Source organism: Nelumbo lutea, chromosome 5, assembly GCF_056320005.1.
Source record: "Nelumbo lutea isolate HS-2025 chromosome 5, American lotus-T2T, whole genome shotgun sequence".
Taxonomy (NCBI): Eukaryota; Viridiplantae; Streptophyta; class Magnoliopsida; order Proteales; family Nelumbonaceae; genus Nelumbo; species Nelumbo lutea.
This window is the reverse complement of record NC_142688.1, coordinates 30,478,672-30,490,598: the sequence shown is the minus strand read 5'-3', so window position 1 is coordinate 30,490,598 and position 11,927 is coordinate 30,478,672. Positions and strand designations below refer to the sequence as shown.

Below are 11,927 nucleotides of genomic sequence, written 5' to 3'. Positions count from 1 at the left end.
GAGGTCGGGCCAAATCTTCCTTCATCACAACCTATTGGGAGTTTTGTGCCCTCCAACTATGGTCAAGTTTGGGAGTGCTTATTGTGCTTAAAAACAAGTGCTTATTCTAATAAGCACTTATTACCTTTTGGTGAAAAAACACTTATTTTGAACAAGGGTAGTATAGGTATTTTTAAAATGATGTGACAAGCTAAGATAAGCCAAAAGCGAAATAAGTACTTAAAAATAAGCCCAAGATTTAGGCTACATTTGGCATTCCTTATTTAAGGACTTGTCTCCTTTTTTTCAATTAAAAATTCAGGTTCATAGGAGCATTTTAACTGAGAAAGGAGACAAGTCCTTAAAATAAGGAATGCCAAATGTAGCCTTAGGCTTCTCAAATAAGTGCTTATTGTTAGAATAAGCACTTATTTCAGGCTTATTTCCTAAACGCAAATAAGTGCTTATTGGTGTGGCCCCGACCCAAAATAAGTGCTTATTCAAATAAGCACTACGAAAAACATGATTAGTTGAGAGGCCCCAACCGCAATTATTTGTTTAAACGTGTTTAGTTGAGAGAGCCCAAGTCATATTTATTTGTTGAATGACCCATGGCCAAGCTTTCCACTAAAAAAACCGAATTAATGAAATTTTAGGTGGTTTGTGGTTCTAAAAAGGGAAAATTCCCGATTAGTACCGTGTATTTTGGGCCTAATGCTACTTTGGCCCCCAAACTTCAAAATGTGACAATTCAATACCCAGATTTTCAAACCGTGCCATTTTAGTACCTACCATTAACCATATGTTAAGTAGTCGTTAAATGGCATTTGAAAAGACACAAATACCCTTCAAGTATCATCTAATTTTCATTATCAATCATCCAAATGTTGATAAAAATGAACAGTCCAAAATCCTCACATCTTCTATTCAAGAAAGTTGGGTTTGGATGGTTGATAAAGAAACTTAAATGACATTCAAAGGGCATTTATGTCTTTTCAAAGGCCACTTAATGTCTAATTAACAGTAGGTATTGGATTGACACATTTTGAAAGTTCGGGTGCTGAATTGTCTCATTTTAAAGCTAGGGGGACCAAAGTGACAGTAGACCCAAAGTATATGGTACTAATTGGAAAATTTCCCTTCTAAAAATAGGCGTTCTAGTTTGGAAGTCATATCAATCTTTGGGGAAAATTACATATACGTACTCTTATTTTGGGAGTAGTGACATTTTAAGGGCCTGAACTTTCAATTGTAACACTTTAGTACCCTGTACTTTGTGAAATATACACTCAGGTCCAGCATTATTAACAAACGTTAATATGAGTGATAAATTTACCAAAATGCTCATTATCTATCAATCTATTTAAGATCAATGGCACTACTTGAAAAAAAAAATAGATTAGAAAGAATTTAGGAGGGCTGAATGATTGTATTGAGACCGGAAACACATCTCTAAAATAATATCTAAAACCTCTGAATTTGGAGTTTGCTTCTTTTTAATTTACTTTAGTTTCAAACAGTGGCAGAACCATGAATTTTCTTTTTCTTTTTTTTTTTTTTTTTTTGAGTAAGAGGAACGTTGATGAATCCTTAATTCAAGTCTTTTTTTGGGGGGGAGGGGGAGCACGAAGCCATGAACCCATTTTCCTATATTCTTAACCCAACCTCCACTTACTAGCGATATACATGATGGTTTTAACAAAAAGTTTAGGGGGAAAAGACCCCCCAACCAATATACTTGACTCCGTCCCTAGTTTCAAATACGTCTCCTATTTCTTATGTTTATAGAAATAAGAGACATGATTTCATTGTTTTGTTGCTAGAAAAAATAGAACAGAATTGCACAACCATTCTGCTTAGTTCGTTCAGCATTGAGAAAGAAAATGAGAAAAGAAGGGTTGTTTTAGGATTTTAAAATGTTTAGTGCAAGATAACTGAAGGAATGCCAACGGTTATGTGTATATTTTAATAAGTTTAAGGTACTGAAGAGTCATATTTGAATATTTAAATCCTTAACTGTCATTACCCCCAAATTACAGAGTACCTACTAGATATAATTTACCCTAATCTTTTTTTTAGTATATGTTTGGCATTGATGCTGCAACTGCAGCATCGTTTTCTACTGAATTTTTTTTTGTTTGGAATCATTGCTATCAGATAGGACGTTTCTTGGAGCAACAACAACTTTTTCTGTTTGGTACTAATGCTCTAAGAAACGTTTTCTGCATTTATACCTATTATCCAATGCCACATCACTGCCCTGTTGGCAACAATGAGCTGCAGCTCCAGGAAACGCCAAATTTAGTGTTGCTCCAAGCCATGTCTTCCCGATTTCCAAAGTGTGGCTTGAAACACTGTTTTCTATGGAAAAACGATTCCAAACAAATGACTGTTTTCTGCAGCACTGTTTTTTCCTACATGACGCTGATGTGGTGCCATTTTATGGAGCAACAACAACGGTTCCAAATAGACACTTAATGCAAAAAGTTGTGTTTGACAGAAAGCCATATTGCTAGTTTTAAAACCATAGATCACTAGTTTCAAAATCAGCAATAACATACAAATAACATATAAAACGCTGATCGATTAGACACATACACAACCATGAGCCTAACACCCCCTTGATTCAAAACAAAATGTATTTAATGCAAGTCTCATTGTAATTGAGGCAATGTGACAAGAAATCTCTCACCAATTTGTATAGATGGACCCAATCCCTTTCAAGTAGAAATAGCAATGGTACCAAATACAGCCTCTTGTCTCCTAAATCAAATGAAAATGCAGCGTAGGTGATGCATCATTTATAACGTGTGTAGTAGGTTTCAGACAAAACAATATATAAAATTGCCCTCTATTGATCTTGATATGTATTGTTTTATAATTCAAGTTAGAAAAGTAGGTCATATTCTTTAATGACAATTAACAAATCAAACCTAATTTAGTTTACTAAGTCAAATAAAAATAATCCAACCCAAAGTAGGTATGGTGTCACAACACAAATTCCCAAATTTTTAGGCTTTATGCTATGAACTCAATAGTGTTTTGGCTATAAATATTTACATTTTTAAAACAATTGTTATTAAATTATCAAAATACTTATTGGCTCGTTTTAGTTTTTGAGGCTGTGTTTGGTAAGAGTGCAAATGCAGAACTAGCGTGATATAATATGCATTTCGGTTCAGTTTTGCAATTGTTTGGTAAGAAGATATCTTTGTATGGAAAATGAAAGTGAATTTGTTTTTTTCTTATGCATTTGCATTCAAATGGAGGGCAAAATCTATGATGCAAAAATTGCATCATGAAACAAAATTGTGAACTAGTAAGAAAGTGAAACATCACACTTAGTATTTTTAAGGGAGAATTTCACTTTAGTATCCTTAACTTTGAGGGTAGTGTCAAGTTAGTACCCAAACTTTTAAACATGTCACTGCAGTACCTAAACTTTCAAAAAGTGTCAAGTTGGTCCATATTGTTAACTGACCATCAGTTATTTGTTGAAAATATCAAAACTACCCTTCAAAAGAAGTTGTTCATTGTCTTCTACCTTGATGGCTTGATCAAACTGAATTGGTTGAGGTGTTTGAAATTCTAGACTAACGAAGTCATTGTCTTCTAACTTTAGGTCTGAAAGATATTATTGTCTAGTTATTTCTTTGCTTTCAGTTATTGTTTCCCTCTATCATATTTTATGCTTTTTCTCTCTTTTTTTTTGAAGATAACTGGTTCAATTTCAAGGTAGAAGACAATGAACAATGTATTTTTTTAGAGATAGTTTTGATATTTTCAACAGATAGCTGATGGTCACTTAACAGCAGGGACCAACTCGACACTTTTGAAAGTTTAGGTACTGCAGTGACACATTTGAAGGTTCGAGTGCAAACTTGACACTACCCCAAAATTCTATGGTACTAAAGTGGAATTTTCCCTATTTATAATGTTGTTAATGACTTAATGTAATTGGTAAATATACTTTCTAAATCGTGGACCAATGAAAAGATAAGTAGAAATATGATCACTTTAATATGTTTGGTTATTTTTTTTCTTTATCGTTTAGCTTTTGCTTTGCACCGTTAGTTGGACTCAAAATCAGAGTAAAGTTTGCTTAAAATAGGGGGAGTCAAACTTGTACACTCATATGTAAAATGCTTGTGCATAATATTTTACCTACTAGCAATAGCGGATTCAAGCCGAGCTAAGCCGAATAGCTAGCTATTTGAGCTCGGCTCACCAATGTAGTACAAGGCTTGAACTCGGTTCAAACTAGAACCTTGAGCTCAAGCTCGGCTTGAGTCAAAAGCTCATAAGCTCGATCTCAACTTGAGAAAAATGTTTTATAAAAATATAAAAAATTATATATAAAATATTTTTATTTGATATTTAAAAAATTAAGAATTATAATAATTAGTTATTATTATTATTATTATTATTATTATTATTATTATTATTATGTAGCTATTCGAGCCAGTTCACGAGCCTTACGAGCCGAGCTTTATAAGTTTCGAGTTTAGCTTGATTAATAAACGAGCCTGTAAATTAGGCTCGAAGTCGAGTTGAAGCTCGGTTGAAACCAAGCCGAGCTAAGCTTTTCATGAACCGAGCTCGAATAACTTGCGAAGAGCTCAGCTCGTGACCACCCCTATCTACTAGAGCCAAACTAAAGTCCATGCAATTTAAATCTACTAACTGCTTGATTTGTGGCAATGTTGCTAAGGATCTTCTACATCTTTTGTTCCTATGTCATGGCGTACAACCAAAATAGTGTGGTTTGTTTTTCAGATGTAGCAAACTTTATTGCCTTATGGTAGAGTATGGATCATGAGAATGACAACAAGGAAGATGATTGGTTGTATGATTACTTTAGCTTTCAATCCAATGAAAGTAATTATAAAAGCATATATCATATGTTAAGGGCATGGAAAACTAAAAAATGCATACCCTTTGGCAAGCTCCACAATTGGGCTCATTAAAAGTCAATATTGATGTTGTTGCAGGTTTAGAGGACATTTCCACTGGTCTAGTTGTTCAGGACCACAATGGTGCTTTTTCTATTTGCTAGAAATGGAGTTTTTAGATTTATATTTGAAGGTGATGCTCTCACAATTGTCAAGCCTTTGTCGGTCGAGACTTTTTGATCCAAATTGGAGACTACATAGATTGGTGATCAATTACATGTGTAAGGCAGACAATGGTGATTGTCTAAACCTTAAAATCCACGGAGTTGGCTTGAGTGGATGAACCGGGAAGGGGAAAGGGAGGAAAAGAAAGTGGTTGAACCCTAGAGGGGCTGCCTACTAAACCTGTTCATGGACCGGGCTGGGTTTGGTTCGGGCTTTGTATATTTATCAAAAGAATACATTCAAGCCCGAGCTCGAGCCCAGTCCAACCATCGGTTCTAAGTCTTGAGCCCAAAGCCCGGGCCCGAGTTTGAGTCTAGCTAGAAATTTGAAAATAGAATTTTTTTCTTTTTTTATTCAATAAAAAATGTTTTATTTATATTAAGAGCCTTCAAAACTCAAAAATAATAAACATCTCACTATTACTTGGAAAAAGAGAAGAAGAACAAAGAAAAATATTGTACATATATATATATATTTATTAAATAAAATATATTTCTTATTTAATATATAGTATCAAGTCAGGCTCGAGCTTGGGCCGAGCTTTTTTGAGAAAGCCCGAGCCTGGCCAAAAAAAAAAAAGTCAGGTCTGATGCTTTAGGCCCGAGGCCAAGTCCGTAGGCCTAAAATTATGACCAAGCCTAACTCAATAATAGGTTGGGCCAAGCTAGCCCGTCGGGCTACCTGGCTCATGAATAGGTCTACTGCCTACATACTCTGTGATGAGTGATTAAACTAATAAAATTCATGGAGAAAGCCTGAAGCCTTGCCCCAAAAAAAGTCGGACCAGATGCTTTAGGCCTGAGGCCGAGTCCACAGGCCTAAAATTATGACCAAGCCAGACTCAATAATGGGCCAGGCCAGGCCAGCCCGTTGGACTACTGGTTCATGAACAGGTCTACTGCCTAGATACTCTGTGACGAGGGGTTAAACCAAGAGCTGAAATTCCGATGAAAAGAGGGAGAAAAGTGGAAGAAAATGGTGGATGACTGCATAGGAAGATAGAAAACGGCTAATATGGATTAACGAAGAAAGACATGGATTGGCTGAAATGTCCGGCACTAAAATTTAATTGGTAAAATGGACCGAAATGACCTGGGTTGGCTGATCGTATACTTATGTAATGCCACCCTGGAGCTTACTTTCTCATGCCCACAGTGTGGCGCGTCATGACTTGCTCTACATAGCACTCATACTTGGTCTATGACCCCTTCGTTCTTAAAAGAATTATTGCAAATTTGCAATCTTTAACTGAGTCGTGGGATGCATTTAGCCTTAGGCTATTGTGGTCTTGAAATTTGTACGTATACTTTTCAAGACCAAACACAATACAAATTTTATTAACTTAAATTAAATCAAGCTTGCTTCCTCAAATTTTGGCCAAATTTGCATCGGCATCAATACATATACGTTTTACACTTTTTCTAAAGAGAAATTTAGAGTTCAGTCCACCTCAAAGAATTTTATTATTTTTTCTGTTTTATTTATTTATCAAACACCCCAACTATGATTCACTACCCCTTGAATTTTGATTCATTCCTCCATCAGTCCCATCTTCACTATTTCCACCTGTAAAAAAGTTTATGGGGTGTGTACTGAACAATAAAAGCCCCTTTTCTGAAAGCAACCTTATGGTCCAACCCTCAAAAGCAAAAGCTTATCCAAATTTTGATTTCAGTACTTCTCTCAGACCACCCTCTCCCTCTTTTACTTATGCCACAAATAAACCATTTCCTGCTTATTTATTTATTTTTTTTCAAATGACTATCCATTTTTAACTTTGGACGCTTTTCACATGAAAACAAACACAGCCTTGGTCTTTAGTCGAGGGGAGGGAATCTGGAATCTGGGACTGGGATGTAGTGGTAGCTGATCTTAAGGATGGGATCCTAATGTATGCTATCTTTGGACGTCGACCGTCGAGAGTTGCGTGTACAGGAGTTGGGATTCCATCCGAGACCAGACAGCGTCTGGCTATAAACGATCATCTAATCGTTCGCTTGTTTCTTTTGTCGTTGTCGTCTTGTCGACATACGGGCGTAATTCTGGAGCGACAAGCGCATTTGTGGCGCAAAGAACGGGTCGAGATTAGTTGTTTGTGTTGAGTCTCCTCAATTCCTATTGACGAAGTTTCCCAGGATACGAGAGGAGAAAAAAGCATAAGAAAAGTAATCGTTCCGCACCTCAATTCCTATTGACCAACTTTCAATCAAGCTTTTCAACGCGGCTACGCTACGAAAAGCTGTTTCTGACTTTCTATTGTCAATCTCCGATTCCTGGATCTAAAGCGTTTGACAGAAACCAGCACGGAACTCAATCCTAATATGAAATTTTAGACATTTATATTTGCAATTAATAAAAAAAATCCAATTAATTTGTATATATATAATGGGAAAAAAGTCAAAAAGTAACGAAAATATTTACAGGAAGAAGAGTGTTTCTGGTTCTGCTTCCGTCTAAGACAGAGACATTCCGTGGAAGGAACTACCGTGTAAGGCGGAGAACAGGAAAATCAGGTCATCATCGTAACCGTCGTACGCCTGCTCCATCTGAAACTGGCATTGTTCGAACACAATCTTGTCGCCCAGCACGGACTGCCGGCAGAGCGGACATGTGGCCTGCCGCTGCTGGAGCCATTTATCCAAGCAGTCCTTGTGGAACTCGTGCTTGCATCGCAGCTCTCGCACCTCTTCTCCTTCCTCGAACTTGGATAGGCAGACGACGCACTCCTTGGGCTCTCCTCTGCCTCCGCTCCGGTAACGAACCGCCGGGTGCTTTTCTTCCACCATTGCGAGGTACTGGGCCGTCGAGACCGGACATTTCTGGAACCGCCAAGCGCTCCCTGCCGCGAATTTGATCAGCTGGGCTATTTCCATTAACAGATAGAAGGAGAAGATGGTCAGGGTGTAAAGGTTCGACACCAACTCCGACCACGATCTCATTGTTAGTTTCATCTTCTTGCAGAGCAGAGGAGGAACCGGAGGAATGGATCAATGAATGATGAATCTAACTTCGCAACAATATAAAAGCGACTAATGTCGAATGGGGTTCGTTTCTCTCTCTCTCTGCAGTTATATTTGAATTGAAGTCATCAGTCATCTTCACAGCGACATGGCGGGTGGGCCATGGGAGTTGGGTCAGTGGGTGGGCCGTCTCCGGTCCACTTGTTAATTGGAAATTTGTGTGGGCGAGGGACTAATGGAACTACAATGCTACGTCGTTCTTGCCGCTGGATTTGTCAACAATTTCACTCATCAAACCATCCGGTCAAAATAACAGGTGGACTCGTAGATCGTACAGAATCGCTTGGATTCTTCTACTGTTTCACAGCAGGATACTGGTCTAGATCTGGACACTTGCTCTTCAATTCTGGTGTCTATTTCCGTAGTATAGATATTGGAGGTTGGTGTCGTAGCATTATTTTTTGGGGTTTGGTGCCAAGTAACTGGCTCAGTTCATTGAATTAGTTAGGTAGAAACTGGTAAGCACTACTAACTAAGCAGCCAACGGATTTGGCTTTACGCCTTTACAGTTTTACATGGAAATTGGAAAAGAATTTGTTTCTTTGATTGAGCATGAAAGCAAAAATACTGGTTTCAAACGTAGCAGCTTTCACCGAAAATATGCTGGATTTGTACTCGGGTGCGGGTGGAAAGTTAAGCAATTTATCCATCCTTCAAGAGAATATTGGTTATCTGATTAATTTATTTTTTTCATGAAAAATTAGTTTATAACGAGAAAGTTGATCAATTATTTAGTGGATCAATTTACCTTCGCGAGATATTAATAAATAGAGGGGTAATTCAGGCCGGCCGTGCTGCCCGCGGCTGGCATGACCTGACCCGATGGCCATGGGCCATGCCGCAGCCCGGTATGATTTTATGGGCTATATTGGGTTTGGGGTTTTAGGTTCATGGGTTGGGCCGTGTTGTCATATATATATATATACACTTTTTTTTTTCTGATGTGGACAATTGGTTTTGTTTCCTAAAGCATACCAATCATGTTGTTAAACAACCCTTAAAATTTTAGGGTTTATTTGGTTTACAGTGGGAATCGGAATCTTTTGAAATGGGAATTGGAATGGTCAATTTCCATAATATGTTTAGCTCAAGCAAGAATGGGAATGAAAATTAGAATCAACATGAATGAAATTTCATTTCCAAAGGAGGGGCAGGAAATGACCGTTCCCTCAAATAGGGGAATGCTATTAGGGGTGGATTCGAGCTGAGTTGAATAGTATGAGGCTCAAGCTCGGCTCGCCAAGGTTGTATAAGGCTCGAGCTCGAGCTCGAGTTCGGTTCGAGTTAGAATGTTGAGCTCAAGCTCGACTCAGCTCAAGTTTGATTTCAAGAAAAATATTTTATAAAAATAAAAAATTATATATAAAAAATATTTTTTATTTGATATTTAAAAAATTAAGAATTATAATAATTTTATTTATATATATTCGAGCTCGGATTACGAGCCTCACAAGTCGAGCTCTATTAGGTTCGAGCTTGGCTCGTTTATTAATCGAGCCTATAAATTGGGTTCGAACTCAAGCTTGAGCTCAATTGAAACTGAGCCAAATTGAGCTCGAGCAGTTCGTGAAAAGCTCGATTCATTGCCACCCCTAAATGCTATTCCAGCAGGAATGAGATTCCAAACCCATATTCCCACAAACCAAATGAGGCCTCAATTTCGTACTTTCAATCGAACTCTAACAATTCGTGAAAACTGGACTCGTTGCTACTCCTAAATGATATTACAACAATAATGAAATTTCAAACCCATATTCGTACAAACAAAATGGGGCCTTAATAATTTTTGGAGAGACACCAAATGACAATCACAACTATCGGGTCATTGCCGACAAACAGCTGCATTGCAACCAGCCCAGCCCTGTTTCGTTTTCAGCTCTATTCTCAACAGATTTTCACAAATTCGCAGGTACACAGAATTGGTTTGATAGACAGTCCAAGCTGAGTTTAGCTTCAACTAGTGTGTACATTCATCATATGGACATGGACCACAGGTTACTCATGTCCTTAACTTCAACTAATTGTCGGATTTACTTTACTTACCCACAAGAACGCCACCCATTGTTTTCAAAACCGAATTGGATCGGACGGTCGGATAAAAAAATTGGGAACGGTCATTTGGCCGGTTTTGTTTTTCTCCAAAATTGTTTTTTTTTCCTAAAACTGTTGATTTTGGTCAATAAACCGTTGAACCGGCTGATTAATCGTTTGAACCGTTAGAATGGTTTTGATCGTTTTTCAAAATTTTTAATTTTTTTGTTAGAACGGACTGGCCGTTTGGTTTGAATAGTCGGGCCATTTAAACCAATAACTGGACCCCTGATCTATTCGGTTTTAAAAACCATGACGCCACCCATAAGTCATTTGCAACCGGAATTGCTTTCATCACTGGTTTTTGGGTCAGTGGTTCAACCATCCAGTTTGAATAAATGGTTTATTCTATTTGAATAAATATAAAAAAAAATTAAAACAAAAATGCCCAAAAACTATTATTCAAGTCAAATAGATTGATGATTCAACCACCTAGATTAGTAGGTTATTAATCAAAGACCGAATTAAGGATAAAACAGAACGATTGACTACATAGTTTCTGGGCCAAACGGTTTTACCGTTCAAATCAACACGGTTCAAAAACACTGCATTGTAGATATGCATTGAACAGATAATGAATAAATACACCGATATTTCACGTGGGCTTTTATAACCTAAAACATTGGCGTGTTCACTACAATCTCCTCATAAATGACATAGGGGCAGGTGGCGTTCCTTTGAGCAGTAGATGCAGCGAGTTGCCTTTGGTAGGAACGTCATAATGAGAATACTCAAAATTAATTAAACATCATATGTACATTCACTATGCTTTCACATGTATTCAATTAACGGTGTTCGCACCATTTTCACATTAGGATAGTTTGGTAATTACACCACCACAAGTACATCTCTAATACTTAGGCGTCGTTTGTTTATTGGTAAACTGGGGGGAAGGGGAGTTGATCAATGTGAAATTTGATCAATTTTTTTTTTGTATTCACTTGAAAAATTGTATGGGTGTCATGATAAATAAACTTCATCTAAATAAGTTTTTGATCATTTAGGTTGCGTTTGTTTGTAATGTAAACGCAAATATGTACATTATATATTTACCTATTTTTCAGTTCATCAATGTAAACACGGTTCACATTTTAAATGGTTTTTGCATTCATCTTATTTGTTTGAAACTGATGCAAAAGTGTGGGTACATCATTAAATGCTCCAAATATCATATGTTTTAATGTCTTAACTTTGGGCAAAATTGCATCCAAAAAATAGGTACATTAATGCTCTCTTTTCAGGGTACTAAAGTGTTAGAAAATGCATTTTTACTCTGATAATCATTATTTTTTTATGCATTAAATAAATGCTGACAAACGCGAACCGAAATACATAAATACCCCGATTCAGTGTTTGTATCACAAACAAACGGAGCCTTAGTTGAAAAAGACTTATCCTTCTTTGAAGTAGGTAAGTTAGACATTTACCATAAATGAATAAGGCCTGAAGACTTGCATTCGTCTTTGACAGATTAGGCCAAGAAGTACTGTCAAGTATTGTTCTCATCTTAAGCGAATTTGCACTTGGGTTTAGTTGTTTAGGCGTTTAAGCTTAGTTTGGAAGGAATACAAATACAAATATGTACAGTATAAATTCATACAAAATAATATAAAATATAAGGTTCTGTGCTCTACATATTTGTATTTGTACTCTTTCCAAACTAAGGCTCCATTTGGAAGGAATACAAATACAAATATGTATAGCATAAATGCATACAAAA

General features: G+C 37.0%; 1 protein-coding gene across 1 annotated transcript; it reads right to left on the bottom strand.

Annotated features, from left to right (window-relative positions):
- Positions 1-7,549: 7,549 nt before the first annotated feature.
- Positions 7,550-8,035, bottom strand: LOC148851397 (brassinosteroid-responsive RING protein 1-like). Its single transcript, XM_088945680.1, has one exon. It carries the CDS (start codon positions 8,033-8,035, stop codon positions 7,550-7,552), a length of 486 nt encoding a protein of 161 aa, XP_088801806.1.
- Between the last annotated feature and the right edge of the window lie 3,892 nt (positions 8,036-11,927).